Raw genomic sequence first — 19,158 nt, forward strand, 5'->3', positions numbered from 1 at the left:
TATTTGTCATAAAGCAGGGTTAAGGGTTAAGTGGAGAAAACTTGAACTTAGGTACTTCTTTCTCAGGTTGCATCAATTTACTTCTGGAAAAGAGGCAGAAGAGGTGTAGGATTAGTCAAGGAGATTCCCTTTACTCACGCCGTCAATTAAGCCTCTATCTTCAAGAGGGTAGTTGAGCTGGCTGGGCTTGAATGCATCCAACACTGAGTCTGTCCTCTTCCCCTGCTTCTCTCCTTACTGTGGCTTCTTTGTTCACTTTTATGTGATTACTAATTGGGCCCAACAGCCTGCAGCTGAGGCTGCCTGTCAGAGGGGAATGCTGCACACCTGTGTTAGAGCTGTCCTTGGTCCTGAACACCACTGTTTCACCCAGACCTTGTGTCCTCTGATGGTGCTCTCCATGGTGCTGCAGGTAACTGTGCTGCGTTGTGATGGACTGTTTCCTTCTGGCCACCACACTAGATAGCAATAACATTATTGTTGTTGTTGTTATTATTATTATACATTACTAATCCAATTTCACTATAAACACAGAACACCATGATTGTCCATAAACTGTTTAATTCATAAATATGTATTACAAACAAACCAACAAACACAAATAAATAAACATTCATCCATAAATATGTATTACAAACAAACTAACAAACACATACATAAACAACAATAAATATCATGCATTTATATACATACACATTAATTTAATAAAACAAATTGGCCATAGTGGGTGGCATATTGGTTTTGGCATTATGATATATTAAACAGTTTTCAGTAAATGTCAGGGTGTCTCTCAACTTTGAAGCATATTCAGTGTTGAAGTTGAAGTGTAAAGCTGTGTTCACATTGTCTGCTTCACAGACCTCCTCCTCCACTTCCAGCATTATTTCTAAAATAAACTCTGCATCCAAGGAATGTTCCTTTATAAACAGCACAGGGTTGGGTGTATCTGGTTCCTAAACAAGGAGAAAATAATGTTATACTATAACAACATTTAGAAGTTAACGTGAAATTTATTATATATATATATATTATATATTTATAATATATAATAATTTATTATATATATAGCTCCATAGAATAATTCCATTCTAAAAACAAATGTTTAGAAGAAATCATAACCAAGAGAAGGGGTTGAAAAAGAACAAATTATAGATTTAGATATTATGGATACAAATACACTCACCTCACTGATGACATAAAGCGATCTCAGACTCTCCTTTAATAGAAGTGGAAAACAGCAGGACAGCAGCAATCATTGAGACCTTTAATAGAAAATTTGTTGAATTGAATTTAATTGAAAATTCTGAAGTTTCTGTTCATTGTGATTCTTAGCTTTACTCTTCATGCAAATCAATGATTTTATTACCTTTGTGTGTCAAATCAACACAGATTTGTTTTTCTTCACCCAGCTCAGTAACAATATTTCCGCCAGCTGCTCTTCTTTGGCTCTTGCTGATCTCGGTTTGTGCCTCCAGACTCTGTCTGTGACTCTTACCCAAACTGACCTTGGCCTCTTTTGATACAAATGTTGACCAGATAGATCCTGCAAAATAAATAAATAAACATATACATGAAACATTCTCACAGTATAATAGAAATGTAAGTATTGAAGTGTCACATTATTTTTTAGCAAACCTCTACAATGGTTGCGATATTTTTAAAGGACTCCTGGTAAAATTATCTGTTTTCTTACTTTACTGAACCTGCAGCAAATGTCATTTTTTCTTCAACATTAAACAAAGGTGATCTTTCTTTTTTTAATTTGTTTTTACAGTTTTTTCAATTGTTTACACGCAATTTCGAAAACAGAGTTCTTTTTGTCAAAATATAATCACAATTATCCAAACACCACAATCAATTAGCAAAATTTCTAGATTGTTTGCAAAATGACACACTTCAGTCAAAACATATACACATATTTGTGAAAATGCTATTTGTTTTCATTTAACCAACACAGTCATCAATGATCATACACTATTGCAGCCAGTTTCCCACTGCTGTGATAAATAAAAAACACATTTGTAAAAAAAAGATTTTTGGCCAGACATTCTTACTGTATGTAAGAGATAATTTAGGTGACAAAAAATAGTGAGAAATTCACAACATTATTCATGATTTGTTTTGAGATATAAGGAGAATGTAGACAAATACTGTAGGCCTACTATAACCTTACCAAGCACTGCACAACACTTGATGCTGCAGACTGAATATTTCAAGTATTTATTTCAATACTTACAGTATTTATTACCATAATCAGTTACAGTAATCAACCAACAATGATATCAATTAATGTAAACAAATTAAATCTATAGGCAAATAAAAATTACTGCATGAATTACAGTACATACACTTTGACTCTGAAGAAAAGTAAAGTAAAAGTAAACAGAAATGAAAGAAAACTACTGTAAAAGCAACAATAATATTGTAACTATCCGTCTCTCCGTCTGGCTGGATCAGGCCATAAGATTTCATCCACATCACAGGCTATGTCTTGGCAAGGCACCGTTGGAAGAATCGCCTTGTGTGACGAATCCACCCCTGCACTGAAGCTGCTTCAATAAGATCACATGCCTGTTCCATGTCCTGAATGAGGGGCAAACGGTCATAAGGCCGCAGGTCATATACCTTCCACCGCCACGCTGAAAAAAATTCTTCTATAGGATTCAGGAAGGGGGAGTATGGGGGAAGGTATAAAAACTTCAAAATCAGGGTGATCATGGAACCAGTTCTGGACCAGAGCAACCCGATGAAATGAGAAATGAGTCCCAAATGACAATGTACCGCATCTGGTCCACTTGGTGTAATGCTGTGACAATCTCATGCAATCGGTCAAGAAATGCAAGTATCAGATTTGCATTATAGGGTCCCAGATTTGCATGGTGGTGGAGGAACCCATTTTGTGTGATAGCAGCGCAAAGGGTGATGTTACCCCCTCGCTGCCCTGGCACATTGGTGATTGCCCTGTGCCCAATTACATTTCTCCCTCTTCTTCTTGTTTTTGCAAGGTTAAATCCAGCCTCATCCACATACAACCCGAATTCCGGAAAAGTTGGGACGTTTTTTAAATTTTAATAAAATGAAAACTAAAAGACTTTCAAATCACATGAGCCAATATTTTATTCACAATAGAACATAGATAACATAGCAAATGTTTAAACTGAGAAAGTTTACAATTTTATGCACAAAATGAGCTCATTTCAATTTTGATTTCCGCTACAGGTCTCAAAATAGTTGGGACGGGGCATGTTTACCATGGTGTAGCATCTCCTTTTCTTTTCAAAACAGTTTGAAGACGTCTGGGCATTGAGGCTATGCGTTGCTGGAGTTTTGCTGTTGGAATTTGGTCCCATTCTTGCCTTATATAGATTTCCAGCTGCTGAAGAGTTCGTGGTCGTCTTTGACGTATTTTTCGTTTAATGATGCGCCAAATGTTCTCTATAGGTGAAAGATCTGGACTGCAGGCTGGCCAGGTTAGCACCCGGACTCTTCTACGACGAAGCCATGCTGTTGTTATAGCTGCAGTATGTGGTTTTGCATTGTCCTGCTGAAATAAACAAGGCCTTCTCTGAAATAGACGTTGTTTGGAGGGAAGCATATGTTGCTCTAAAACCTTTATATACCTTTCAGCATTCACAGAGCCTTCCAAAACATGCAAGCTGCCCATACCGTATGCACTTATGCACCCCCATACCATCAGAGATGCTGGCTTTTGAACTGAACGCTGATAACATGCTGGAAGGTCTCCCTCCTCTTTAGCCCGGAGGACACGGCATCCGTGATTTCCAACAAGAATGTCAAATTTGGACTCGTCTGACCATAAAACACTATTCCACTTTGAAATAGTCCATTTTAAATGAGCCTTGGCCCACAGGACACGACGGCGCTTCTGGACCATGTTCACATATGGCTTCCTTTTTGCATGATAGAGCTTTAGTTGGCATCTGCTGATGGCACGGCGGATTGTGTTTACCGACAGTGGTTTCTGAAAGTATTCCTGGGCCCATTTAGTAATGTCATTGACACAATCGTGCCGATGAGTGATGCAGTGTCGTCTGAGAGCCCGAAGACCACGGGCATCCAATAAAGGTCTCCGGCCTTGTCCCTTACGCACAGAGATTTCTCCAGTTTCTCTGAATCTTTTGATGATGTTATGCACTGTAGATGATGAGATTTGCAAAGCCTTTGCAATTTGACGTTGAGGAACATTGCTTTTAAAGTTTTCCACAATTTTTTACGCAGTCTTTCACAGATTGGAGAGCCTCTGCCCATCTTTACTTCTGAGAGACTCTGCTTCTCTAAGACAAAGCTTTTATAGCTAATCATGTTACAGACCTGATATCAATTAACTTAATTAATCACTAGATGTTCTCCCAGCTGAATCTTTTCAAAACTGCTTGCTTTTTTAGCCATTTGTTGCCCCCGTGCCAACTTTTTTGAGACCTGTAGCAGGCATTAAATTTTAATGAGCTAATTAAGTGGATAAAAGTGTAACATTTCTCAGTTTAAACATTTGCTACGTTATCTATGTTCTATTGGGAATAAAATATTGGCTCATGTGATTTGAAATTCCTTTAGTTTTCATTTTATTAAAATTTAAAAAACGTCCCAACTTTTCCGGAATTCGGGTTGTATATAAATTCATGTTGAATTTCAGCAGCATCCATTTGCAAGACTCTCTGAAACACATTAAAGAAAATAGGATGCTATTCAATATCTATAGCACAGTATTTTTTTTTGTGACAGAACATTATGAGCAGTGCATGATACCACACCGTAGTCAGATGAACAATGCATACCTCCACATACTCATTGCGCAGATGTTTCACTCTCTCTGAATTTCTGTCAAATGGTACCCGATACAGTTGGTTCATGTATATTTGATTTTTCTTTAGGATTCGACCTAATGTTGACAGAGAGACTCGTTGGATGTTATTGAAAATATTGTCATCATTGATGATATTGGCTTGGATTTCTCGTAGCCTGATACAATTATTGGCCAAAACCATGTTCACAATGGCGGCCTCTTGTGCACGACTAAACATAGGGCCCCTTCCACCTTGGTGTCCTCGACCCTCAATCCTATGTAAAAAAAAAAAAAAATAAATAAACCTATATATATATATATATATATATATATATATATATATATATATATATATATATATATATCTCCTATCTCTACCTCTTCCTCTACCTAGGTGTCTTCCTCTACCTCCTTCTCCTCTTCCTCTACCTTCTTCTCCTCTACCTATGCCTCTTCCTCTACCTCCTTCTCCTCTTCCTCTACCTTCTTCTCCTCTACCTATGCCTCTTCCTCTACCGCCTTCATCTCCTCTTTGAGCTCCCCCTATCATTCTCACTCTTCTTCTTCTTCTTCTAACTCCTTCCATTTTTGTTGAAGACAGGTGAACTCACCTGCTGCCTTCTATAGCACACCTGAGTGCTGCGTTTTCAAATTAGCACATGTGTGCTTCCACACCTGGTAGATGTGTTTATCCAATTCGTTCATTAGTGTGGTAATTGGCAATCCGGTGCTTTGTAATTACAAGGAAGTAACCTCACAATCCTAATCTGTGTCTAAGGTGTGAAAATGTGTGTAGAGTTTTACAAATCACTGTGTGTAATGTTTTGCAAAAAGGGTGAAGCAGACATTGTGTGTAATGTTGTGCAAATCTGTGGAGGTGTTTTGCTCATTGGAGTAAAATTTTTCTAATTGTGTGGAAATTTTAATTTTAGTGTGTAAACAATCGTAAAAAACTGTAAGCACATCCTCTGCCAGTCTTTCCTCTCAAGAACTGGTATTTGGTAACAAGGGCTGAAGACAACTTGTGTTCAACTGTTGCATACCTGAAAATAGAGAAAAACATTTTTACCCTCATCATTCTCTAAAATTATGAACTTAATGCATGGAAATTACCATGTATATGCGCATTTAATCAAACAGACCTTGAATTGTTTTTGATCTTGTTTGCTTTGCCCTGTCAAAGAAAAAAATCTCTGGTCTAAAGTCTTTTTTTTTTTTTTTGCTACAAACAAGCAATATGTTGTCTTGAGATTGATCCAGGTGGAATATCAACAGGAAGTCCTACAAAAAAGTTAGTAGAAAGGTGCATGTTAGTATGGTAAAAACCGCTCAATGATTTGCAAAGATAACAATATAGTTCGGCTAAACATATGTGGTCACCTGACCTGACCATCACTCCTAACTGAGCATCGCATTAAAAATGGGAATGCAATACATTTGCTTTGTAATAACAACCAAATGCATAAATATAAGAAAATGTCAAAGTCACTAAGTTCTTCCGTACATCCCATTAAATAATTACAATAGTATATAATAATAATTAGTAAAGGTGTCCACATATTTTTAAACACATGTAGAATAGTAACTTACTCGTGGTGTCTGTGGTCTTGCTGGCATCTCGGTATTTAGGTTTTCTTGTAATCTTATAAATTTAACTTCACCCTTCATTTTTTTTGGAATATTTAAGCTTTCATAGTCTTAATTAGGTTCATTAAAGTGTCTCCATCAATTTCAGTATCTGCTAAAACAACAGGAGTCATACAAATATATTTATAAAGTTAGAGTTAGAAAGGCAGTTATAAAGTACATACAGTGTTATTTTAATTTGACATACTACCTGAGAATTGATGATAATAGCATCCTGCTGTCGTCCAGGTTCAGTTCTTCATGAATAAAGTACAGTACATTACCAAGCAATCAGTGTAGCTCACAGCGCCCTCTGTTGGTTAAAATAATCAAAACACGAGTGCTCTGGTAACCAGCAGGCTAAAAGCTTTACAAATATCTTGAAATAAAACATCTGAGAAAAGGTCTTGAGGTGTTTTAGTAACCACGATATACGCAGGATAATTAACTCTGGACGGGTAAAGTGACTTAATATTGTGGCCACATTAACATCTTGTGTGCTTAATTCTGTGGCACGTCGTCATTTATTCATTATGTAACACACAGTAATGACATTAGGTAGGTGTTATTTTCATAGCTTTTCAAAAAGGTCATACTTTATTTGAAAGTTTTTGTTGTCTTACCTCAGATATTCGTGCTGCTCCACTCAGTGACGCTGTTTGCCCTTGAATGTTTGTAATGGTTATTCCGCGTGGCATCTGATCTTGCACGTAACAGATTCAGGCGGGAAGGAAGTCGACCGGAAGTTGAAGTCGGCCGCGTGCCGCCATCTTGTAGCAGAACTTCACTTGCGTTAGCATTTTATTGACTCCCATTCATTTTGGCGTCACTTTGACAGCGAATAACTTTACATCTGAGGCATTTAAAGACTCCATTTGTCCATTATTTATTTCTAAAGATACACGACAATGTATAAAGGGCTCCATTACCTTCTATGTTACATTATAGCCCCGTAGAAACAGTTTTTGTAAAAATAGGCTAACGATTGCGTCATAACCACTCGACTCTCTGTCGCACTGTAGAGAAATTACCGTACAGACAGGAGGAGAAGCTCGCAGGCAATCGGGGAGACGTCAAGAGAGAAGCCCATAGATACAAGCCCTGGCGTTACATTTTAAAATACTATATAAAATAATTAATCAGAATACTTACTCCTGCTCACTCACGCCAAAGAACTCCCCGCTCAAGCTCGCCGTCTCTGCAAGATTAACGATCTCAGTTTGCACGCACAGCTACTAGAAGATTTACATCTGTCAGACAGGTTGCTGACGTCATCAAGCTTAGTTTGAGTCTGCGCGTCAGAAACGGAAGTGCTAAAAATCGCTAAAAATGGGCTTCACTTGTCTCAATTGAGTTCCAATGGGGTCGCTGTGTCCATTTCTTTTACTGTCTATGAACAGATTCAGTGCTTTGCGTTGCGTTACGCAACTTGCGTATTAAGCCCAGAAACCTTCGCCCTGGTTTAAATGCATATGTTTTAATTGTTTTTCTTCTCAAAATCGAAACAATATCGCAATAATAAAAGTAATAATAATGATGATGATGATAATAATAAAACAATTACTAATAAGAAAGAAAGAAAGAAAGAAAGTGAGAAAGAAAGAAAAATAATCTTGCTGACGAAACCTTACACAACAAATATAGATATGCTTCACATTTGAAGGAGTGTTACAAAATGACATAACTGTGTTCCTCAATAATATAAACATGTCTAAAAAGGTGTTTTGCAACCAGATTCATTTAAAATCATTCGCTTTTGTCACTTGTCATGTTCTGAGCTGAATTAGTAGGCTATCTGAGATTTGAAGGTTGAATGTGGTATGGGGAAAATGTAAAGGATGTACGGCTGTAAAATATGAAGATATTAAGCCTATTGAACACAAAGTTTATTTTTAGGGGTAAGAATTTCCCTTCACTCTCTCCATTTAGCACAGAATAGCTTCTGGTTCATTTATGAACATACAACTGAACTTAGTTTTTTTATTTTTATTATTTTATGTTTTTTAATTTGTGTTCTAAAAATTGACAAAATTAACATGGTGCACTAAAGATTATTGTGCAATTTAGAGATATGTGAGGTGGTGATGAGTAAAGACAAAACACACTGTATCAACAATGTTGCCACAACTGCATCTGACATCACAATTAGTAAATAAATAAGAGTAAATGATACTTAGTGTGTGAATTAATAATTTACTAATGTTACAGTCAAGCAAATCGTGTTCTAACTGTACTCAGTCTAGTCTTTACATTACATCTTAGAAAAGGTTCATGAAAGAACCTTAAATATGCTAGGTTCTAATATGAACCTTTTACCTCAACAAAGGTTCTTAAAATAACTGCCAAATAACCAGTGGATCATTATAGAACCTTTAAGTTCAACTTTGAACCTTTTTGATAGCTAGAAGTTCATTTTTGCACTTAAAGGTTCTTTTTTTAACTCTGCCAGCTCAGCACCAACGCCCAAGATGGCCGCTGACACCTTTCTCGAGTACTTCGAGATGTTATCAAGGATCCTAGAGGTTCCCAAGACGGTTCACGTCATGGCTGCTGAGCCAGCGCCTCAGCACAAGATGGCCGCCAGCCCAGCGCCACAGCACAAAATGGCCGCCAGCCCAGAGCCACAGCATAAGATGGCCGCAAGCCCGGAGCCACAGCACAAGATGGCCGACTCAACGCCTGAGTCTCCAGACAAGGTGCCACCGACTCGCCATCATAGAGAGCGGAGGAGGAGGAGACAGGCGCCTACCGTTCCTCAAAGCCCGGAGAACGTTCCCGAGTGGACCGCTGCCGTCCAGGAGAATGTTCCCGAGCGGGCCGCTGCCGTCCAGGAGGACATTCCCGAGGCGGTGCCCGATGCTGTTCCGGAGGCCGTGGCGGTGACCGATGCTGTTCCGGAGGCCGAGGCGGTGACCGATGCCGAGGCGGTGCCCGATGCCGTTCCGGAGGCCGAGGCGGTGCCCGATGCCGAGGCGGATGCCGAGGCGGATGCCGAGGCGGTGCCCGATGCCGTTCCGGATGCCGAGGCGGTGCCCGATGCCGTTCCGGATGCCGTTCCGGATGCCGAGGCGGTGCCCGATGCCGTTCCGGAGGCCGAGGCGGTGCCCGATGCCGTTCTGGAGGCCGAGGCGGTGCCCGATGCCGAGGCGGTGCCCGAAGCGGTGCCCGAGACCGCTCCCGAGGCCGTTACCGAGGCAGTGCCCGAGGCCGTACCAGAGGCGCTGCCCGAAGCCGAGGCGTCTCACGTCTCCACAGGCAGTCCAAAGTCAAGTCAGGTGCCCATTGACTTTCCAGAGTTGAGTCAGTTCCCAGTTGACCCTCCAGAGTCAGGGTTAGGTACCATTGACCCTCTAGAGTTAGGGCTAGCTCCTGTTGATCATCCAGAGTCGAGTCATGTTCCAGTTGTTCCTCTTGAATCAAGTCATGTTCCTGTTGACCCTCCAGAGTCGAGTCAGGTTCCAGTTGACCCTCCAGAGTCGAGTCAGGTTCCAGTTGACCCTCCAGAGTCGAGTCAGGTTCCAGTTGACCCTCCAGAGTCGAGTCAGGGGACTGTTGACCCTCCAGAGTCGAGTCAGGGGACTGTTGAATTTTCAGAGTTGAGTGAGGTTCCGGTTGACCTTCCAGAGGCTAGTCAGGTGCTTGTGGACCCTCCAGATTCAGGGTTAGTCACCGTTGACCTTCCGGAGTCAGGGAGAGTCACCGATGACCCTCCAGAGTCAGGGCTAGTCACCGATGACCTTTCAGAGTCAGGTCAAGTCACCGATAATCTACCTGAGTTAGGGCCAGTCACCGATGACCCTCCAGAGTCAGGGCTAGTCACCTATGACCCTCCAGAGTCAGGGCTAGTCACCGATGACCTTCCAGAGTCAGGGCCAGTCACCGATGACCTTCCAGAGCCAGGGCTAGGTACCAAGGACCCTCCAGAGACAATGCTAGTCATCGTGGACCTTTCTGAGTCAGGTCAAGTCACTGGGTGGCCTTCTGCTCCGCCCTGGGGGACTCTGGTGTCGACCACGAGGACGTGGTGGTCCTCTGCTCCGCCCTGGGGGGCGCTTGCCCTGACTACCCGGTTGTGGTGGTCTTCCGCTCCGCCCTGGAGGACTCTGGCGTTGACCACAAGGGTGTGGTGGTCTTCGGCTCCGCCCTGGGGGGCTTCATGTTTTGTTTTCCTTTGGTTTTTGTGTTAATTTCTGTCCCTTTCTGTTAGTCTGGCCCTCCGTCCCTCCCCCTGAACCTCCTCCGGTCCTCCTCCCTCCTGGTCTTCCTGTTTTGTGTTTACATTTTGGTGCCTGTTCCCCATATTTTTCTTTTCTGACCCTCCGTCCCTCCCCCTGAGCCTCCACCTGTCCACCTCCCTCCTGGTCTCTGTTTTGTGTCTGTCTTGGAGCGTCTGGGAGCCGCTCCGTAGAGGGGGTACTGTCACAGTGTCTGGGTTGTATTCCCTGGGTTTCCACTAGGTGTCCTCCTTTTCCACGGTGTCTATCTGATTATCACTTCCTGTCTCCTTATTTGGTCACCTTCCTCCTTGTTTAGTTAATTGATTGTTCCCCACCTGTCTCCTGTTTTCCCATTATCCTTTTGTGTATTTATACCTGGTCTGTCTGAGTCTTTGTCACGGAGTCCTTGTTGTATGTCTAGTGTTTGATACAATCCGTAGTCTTGCCCTTGCCATGTGTTCTGTTCTGTTTTCTTGTTGTTTTGGATATTCTGGTTTTGACCCTGCCTGGACTGTTTACTCCTTTGGATTTGCCCTCAAATAAACACCATACCTGCAATTGGATCTCTCCTCATTTCTTGTATCAACGTATGTGACAGAGCCTCCTTGAATGCAGCGGGGAGGTGTTGATGATGTGTGTGAATGCTGGTAAAAATGTAAGAGAGATTGCTTGGAGGAGGTGTGAGGGGATTGGGTCTAGAGGGCATGTTGTAGGATGGCTGGAGAGGAGAAGATTTGATACTTCAGAAGAAGAAGATGGGAGTTTTAGAGGTGGGTGAGGCTGAGAATTGACTACTGATATTGTTCTGGTTTTGTCTTTGAAGAATGTGGCAAACTCATCGGCTGTTATAGAAGTGGTGGGATGTGGTGGAGGGGGACAGAAGAGAGAATTCAATGTTTTGAAGAGATTATGTGTGTCTGGGGCACTGGTAAAGTTGAAGATTTGGCAGTATGGACTTCAGCGGAGAAAGATGAAAGCAAAGTCTGATCATACTCAGGTCTGACGGATCTTTTGATTTGCACAATTTTCTCTCTGCTGCCCTGAGTTTGGTCCGATGCTCACAAAGAACATCAGATATCCAGGGGTTAGAAGGGACAGCCCATGCTGGCCTGGAGGAGAGAGGACAAATATCATACAGACAAGAGCTTAAGTAGAGCGTAAAGTGTCAGTTGCTGCATTCACATCCAGAGATGAGAAATGGTTAGGTTATTAAAATGACTTGTAAGTGCAATCAAAAATACAAATGCTAACAAACATGCAAAGTAGAAACAGGCAGGAAACTAAATATTTCTTCCTAGCAGCAAGTAATAATTCAAACAGCAGATCTATAAACAAGTTTTACGCAAAACATTCATGTGCAACCTCTGTCTCTTCTGCTGACTAATCGCTTGTCCCAGTTATACACATATACCTGCAGCAGAGACAGCTGTCATGCTTCATCTGAGGAAATCGGGATGATGTGAAGCAGTGCATTGTGTATATATTTACTGGACTTTATGTATGCCCTCAAAACAAAAGCAAATGCAATGTTAAAACGTTAACGATCTTGTCCTTGTGATATTAATCTCTGGTGCAGCATTTAGAAAAGGACATATCCTTATATTAAATTTTCTGCCAGAACAGAATGGCTCTGCTCCGCTTCATGACTGACATGCATTTCTAGGTTCAGGGGCTCAGACGGGATATTTGCATCATTCACAGCAAACATTAACATCAATTTCAACCCTGTAACACTGAATATAACAGGTCTTGCACAAAAATGTCCATAAAAAGAAATGTGATGGGTTCATATCTAGAGAACAAAATATAAAAGAGATTCAGAGGGTGATCTTTTTACCACCTAGCAACCACCCAGACCACCCTAGCAACCATAAAGCAATGCACTAAAATGCTCAGAACACTTTAGCAGCTTTAGCGATCGAATAGCAGTCATATGTCAATGTTTGCATGGCCAAACATCATATTCATATGCTCTAATTTATCAATAATAATTCAGAATCCTCATGTTTTCTATGTTTTTGCACAGAGCAGAACAAAGTAAGACACCTTTAACAACATAAAATGGCATTTTCAACAAATAATTTACCACAGGTCCCCTACAAGGAAAACACAATCAAGAGAAGTTCAGAATAATTAGAAAGGGTTTATTCTCAGCAGGAGTTTGGAAACAAGCAAACTCTATGTAAGTGCATTGGTTGTATTAACAAAAAATAAATAAAAAAATAGACCACCAGGAGCTTTCTAATGCCATTTTGCTTCCCTTTCTTGTTAAATTACCCGTACTGTGCTTTGAATTTAACAAACAAAGCCACTTTGAATTAAGCAAACTGAAGTGAGCGTGGCTGTATTTGCTTGTAATGGGACTAACAAGCTGTCTGAAACTGACCACTGTGATTTAAATGCAAACTGTGTATCTGGTCTGTTCTCTGCCTGTTGCATAGGAACAATATTACAATGCTGCCTTACTTTTCTTAATAAGCAGCTTCCCACTCTATTGTGAGTCAGTGAGTGGACAGAAGAGATCTGGACACACCACATGTTGTGTGCTGACAGATTATGTGCAGTGTGCTTTAGATTTGATGTTTTCTGAAGAAAATATGAGCAGTGTTTGTTCTGTCCCAAATCAAAAGAGTCGACTCCTAAATTTCTATGAGTGACGCACCAATGTTGAAAGTTGCTCAAATCCATCAAGTACAATCAATAAGGATGCTTTTCTTGACAAATGCCACTAATGCCAAAAGAAAAAAGTCCTATATTAAGTATTTTGAATTTACAGGTTTACTGCCCTTTGCTTCAACTAACTTTTGATTTCTTATGAGATTTACTGAGAATTATGACATTTGCAAAATCCGTGTGCATGTGCATATTGTGCCATTTTTTATGCAGTTTTATATCAAAGCATTGCTGCCATCTACTGGTTCCTTTTTTATTGCTCATGAAGATATAGATATATATGATTTATTATTTTTTGAATCATCATCATTATTATTATTATTTTTATTTATTTATTTTACTTTTTTATTAGTATTTTTATATTATCAGTGTACATTTTAATTTGTTTTAGTTCTGTTATGTGTTTGAGTTGTGTGCTCTTGTTTTTGTGTCATATCAGGACACAACTCTGTATAATGACACATGAGTATGACACAGGTATTACAAGGAGAGGGTGACTTATGAGGACATAACCCATGTCCCCATTTTTCAAAACGCTTATAAATCATACAGAATTATTTTTTTTTTTTGTGTAAGTACAAATGCACAAAGTTTCCTGTGAGGGTAAGGGTTAGGTGTATGGCCATAGACTATACAGTTTGTACAGTATAAAAACCATTACGCCTATGGGATGAACACACTTTTCACAAAAACAAACGTGTGTGTGTGTGTGTGTGCCAGTTTTTGTGTTTTAAAATGTCTATTTATGTATGTAATTATGTACTTATTATTTATCTATTTATGTACATACAGTATATTTATGTAACTTATTTTGGGAAAGTTTGCCAAGGCATCATTTGTAATTGTTTCATCTTATATTTGCATTTTATTTTATTGCAGCTTTATTTTAATGAAATAAAATGTGGTTTAATAGTTTTAGTTAACAATAACAACACTGTAGTTAACATAAACTAGTAAAAAAAAACAAAAAAAAAACCAAATGAAAGCCTGACAAAGAGACCAGTTACATTTGGCTGATGTAACCGCATCTTAAGTGAGTGAATTGAGACAGAATTCTCTTGGAGTCAAATGCTTGCTATGTCCTCAGATAACATCATGAATATGGCCGATGGTGGTGTGTTCATATGTGGCGAAGAGGCAGGGTTTAGGGATGTTGACAGGGAAATACCTGAGCTGTGGCGCTGTCTCTGTGGTGCCTCCGGGTCAAGAGAGGGAAAAGAAACATATGGCCTCGCACAGAATGAATAGACTACTTGTTCAGAAACACATGTTTTCAGTTTATATAATCGAAAAGTCTTTAAAAATCTAAAGTAACTTCTGCATGAGTTTTCTTTAACCCTGAGAGACCAAAGGCCTTTTAAACAGGTCGAATCAGGTTGGGGTATATCTTAAAATTGTTGTATCTTTAGATTTAAAAATGAAGAATAAAGATTTCAAATAAAAATAAATTACATTATTCCGAAAAAAAAAAAAAAAAAAAAGAACATTGAGGACAAAATGGTTGGAGCTACCCATACAAGAAACATAATACATTTTCAAAAATATTTCAGAATATACAGTATATATATATATATATATATATATATATATATATATAAAATGGCCAAATAAATATGTACTTATTTCAAAATATATTAGCATAAAAATATTTTCTGCCAATATATTTGTGCTTTTTTTTTATATATATATATCTTTTCATTTAAAATATACACAAAAAAGAAAAAAAGGCTATGTCTCAAAATATGTTTCCGTAAATATATTTTCAACCAATATATATTTTTGGTCATTTTTGTATATTTTTGAAAATCTATTTTAAATGTTTACATATATCTTTTAAACATTTAAGAATATATTTTGCCCTCTGTGTTTCTGTCCAAGAAAATGCATTCACATACAGTATGTCACGTTTGAAGAAAAACTTTATTTGTTGAAATATTTAATACGTGTGAACATATAACACATTTAAATAAACTTCACTGATTTATGATATATATATATATGTATATATAGTGCCATATGGGTGCATTATTGAATACTATGTTATGTCAAAACAATGGGTTATAATGAAAGCCTGTTTGTTTGTTTTTATTGTTTTATATATATATATATATATATATATATATATATATATATATATATATATATTTTTTTTTTTTTTTTGCTTTAGTGTAAAGGATAGATGAAATGTACAGTGAGTGTAATTGCTTTTTGTTCCAAGTGTAGCAACAAACACTAACTAACTGTAAACAAAAGTAGGCTAAATGCTGTTTGTACGTATGGTAAAAAATATGAAAAAATCGAACTGGACACTGTTTATCAGTTTTATTGTTTAGGTGTAAATCGGTTTGTTGCCACGTGTTAACTGTTACTTTTCTCATCGCTGTTGTGGAAGGATCAGTCACAGTCGTTTGTGATATGAGGACGAATATCTGTATAAAATAGCGTTTCAGATATGACTGGGGTTTATTTTAATTTATAATTCGGGTCTCGATCCTCGACAGTGAAGCAAAGAGTATAGAAGCTTCTATACTCTTTGAGTGAAGTGCACACCTCTGTCTCGAGTTCCTCGCGCTGTAGCGCCCCCTGCAGGAACACGGCAGAGCTCCGACCGTCTGTCTGTCAGGAGACAGTTATCTATCAGTCGGCAGGAGCTGATCGAAGCAGGCGCTGTGAACCGCTGCACTTCATCAATGATGGCCTCCAAACAGACACCGCTAATCATTTGCTTTTGGATAACCTTTTCATTCTGTTTGACTGAAAAAGTCAGAGAAAAGACCGCCCGGCGAAGAGACACGGAGTTAACTGACAAGGTAATTAAGATTCACATGTTAAACTTTGCTTTTTCCAAAAAAAAAAAAAAAATCAAGTCAAACTTTCAGCATCGAACCAGCTGATAATATTTTAACGTCCACAATTCAAACCATTTATAAAATGTGTGTTTATGATTATTGTGTTTTTTTGTTTTTAAAGGAGAAAATACTAGTTTGTTTAAAATAGGCTACTAAATTAAAGCCATTGTTAAAGTAACATATTATTTATTTTTCTGCGATTTGAGGGTTACTTTCTTTTCTCCATTACGTTACTTAGTTCCATGATTAGTTTGATTACATTTGATTGAAAGATTTAAGTAAAGATTGTAGGGCGTAATCGGCGTAATGGATTCAAAGGAAAGGTTTATAATGAAATGATTTACGGCAATTGTAAGTATTGTGTTACTTTTTTATGGATTTAAATATATATCAAGATCCAGCCTCGGTTAATGTTGTGCTAAACAATGGCTTTGCAGTCATGTTCGAATCGCGAACGAACTAATTCGGATCTTTTTATATTATCAGTTGAACTTTTTAAATGGATTCTAACAGAGGTGTGTGTCGTGCTTTAACTTTAAACTATGCAACACCCGATGCACACATGTAACTTAATCGAAAAGTAGTTGTAAACATCAATAGTCGGTTTAATTAAGTATACAAAATAAGGCACGAGACTTCACGGAAAACTACTGAGTGGTGCCTCAAAAGAATCGTTTTGATTCATTAAAACAAACTGATTCGCCAAAATGATTCCAACTACTCTGCTATGGCTGTTCTTCGCGTGACTCTTTGGAGAAACCGCAGAATAGATTTGGGTTGAGAATTCAATTAATGGAAAAAACATGTTAACATGTTATGTGTTTAAAAATGTCATAAACGGATCCAAAAATCTAGCAAATAACATTCGGTGGCTATATGCAAATGATTTGTGATTATAATAAAATAGCGAGGAACAGTACAAAATGTAAAATAAACAAACGTAATGCAAATCAAGATACATCTATCTTATAATGGGAATGTGGTGACAGATGCTTGTGCTGAAATTCTGTTCATTTCCACAATGGCCAAGTGTGATCATGATGGCCTTTGCACTCGGTATGTTTCCTGACCCAATACTGGTGCCTTTTGAGATGCTTTTGGTTGGCTGACTTTCATTTTTCAACCACAATTGAGTAATATCTAAGTAAACACAGAGCTGTAATTTCCAAAAAATTTCAGCAGATGCAACAGACCACAGCACTTGGATTCATTGTGGTTTTTATGCCTCTTTGATGATTTTTAAAAATATTGTGTGTATATATATATATATATATATATATATATATATATATATATATATATATATATATAAAAATCTATAGGATATATATATATATACATAATTTGAGTATTATTTTATTTTTATAAACAGTAATTAAACCCCAAAAGTTCCTTCTGTCGGAACCTCTGTACTGCTTTTCTTTGTCTTGTGTCAGAGCTTAAATGAGGTGAACAGACTGTGACTGTGGTCAGGGGGTTTTACACCAGTTCTCCTTCCAATGTTTTCTTTGTTTTAGCTGTTTTGGCACAAACGTGTCCGTCCCAAAGAACAAGGTCATTGTACTTTCCCACCCAGAGCGGTCTGTGCGTCATGGTGAATCAGTCTCATTCTCATTAACGGCACAAAACCTCTGTAAAGCACTGAAATGGTTTCATGCGTCTGTGCTTCATGATTTTGTCATTAGCACCAGATGTGCGTGCAGGGTGTACCTGGAGTGCAGGGCAGGGATGGGAACCCAGGAATAAATGGCATCCCAGGCACCCCAGGAATCCCTGGGAGAGACGGACTGAAGGGCGAGAAGGGACAGTGTGTGACCGAGAGGTTTGAGGATCCCTGGAAACCCAACTTCAAACAGTGCGCCTGGAACTCTTTAAACTACGGCATTGATCTGGGCAAAATAGCCGTAAGTACCATGTCCGTAATGAAAGAACTATTCCAACATAATTTCACTGCAGTTTCATTTGCATTCCTACAATGTGAATTGAATAAAAATTATGATTTTTCAAATAAGGAAGCATGGCGCTCCTAAACCTTACCGTCATAGGGGCGTAAGCAGATCATACCAAAACATACAAATGAGAATTTATACAAATTATCCACTAACTTGCCAAGATGTAAAACAGTGACAATGAGATGTGGAAATACACAGTATAAAATCTGCCAAGTTTTGAACCCATCACTTAAGCCATAATGGCATGTAACTAATCACTCTGGAGCTGCAGGAAATGACATCATAACAACACTGATTGGCTGATGGCTCTGCAAGAACACACACAGTCCAAAGACCTTTGCTAGTGACTGTTATAGCGGCTGTCAGAAGGCAGGCTCATGCTAACAGAGCTGGCTAGTAACTGATGACGTCATCTGGATTGTGAAATGATTCCATATTATTGACATAATAGCAATAAACGATTCATAATTAATTGATTGAAGTCTTCTTTTTCTGTAAAACGTTCCTTTCTAAAATCGCTTACTGCTTATATATTACACTTTTTGGTTTTGGGTGGCCTCTGACATATATAGCAATTGTAAGTCGCTTTGGATAAAAAGCATCAGCTAAATGAATAAATGTAATTTTTGATCAGCTAAGTAGCCTCTGAGAGTTTAGGGTTAATAATTAAGTCACACATTTGTATGTTCACAGTTCTCTGATGGTCACATGACATCCAGGTAAACAAATAAAATCTTTCGTCTTTTTTAGTAACTGTTTTATTATATAAATAGATTATTATACAGTTTGGGAAACATTGACGTGAAACTTCCTTACAACCCTCTGTGATATTTGATAATAAAATGAATGAATAATAAATATATCCACGAAAAACAAATCGTTTTTCTAGAGTTAACATAAATAATTATTGGTAACACTTTACAACAAGGTTTTGTTTGTTTAACATTAATTGAAAAATACAATGAAAATGTTACCTTTAATATTAACTTAATATATACATGATTAAAATCACAAGTTTTATCTGCGATATCTTTTTA

The 19,158-nt window shown here is 38.5% G+C and overlaps 1 protein-coding gene across 1 annotated transcript in view; it reads left to right on the forward strand.

Moving 5' to 3' along the window:
- Positions 1 to 15,874: 15,874 nt before the first annotated feature.
- Positions 15,875 to 19,158, forward strand: part of cthrc1a (collagen triple helix repeat containing 1a) — an 8,792-nt gene continuing 5,508 nt past the window's right edge. Inside the window, exons 1-2 of the mRNA XM_059510321.1 lie at positions 15,875 to 16,130; positions 17,855 to 18,073. Of these exons, the coding sequence (XP_059366304.1) occupies positions 16,011 to 16,130; positions 17,855 to 18,073 (339 nt within the window). The 5' untranslated portion in view covers positions 15,875 to 16,010. The remainder of the gene's footprint in view (positions 16,131 to 17,854; positions 18,074 to 19,158) is intronic.

This window comes from Carassius carassius, chromosome 25 (assembly GCF_963082965.1).
Source record: "Carassius carassius chromosome 25, fCarCar2.1, whole genome shotgun sequence".
Classification (NCBI taxonomy): Eukaryota; Metazoa; Chordata; class Actinopteri; order Cypriniformes; family Cyprinidae; genus Carassius; species Carassius carassius.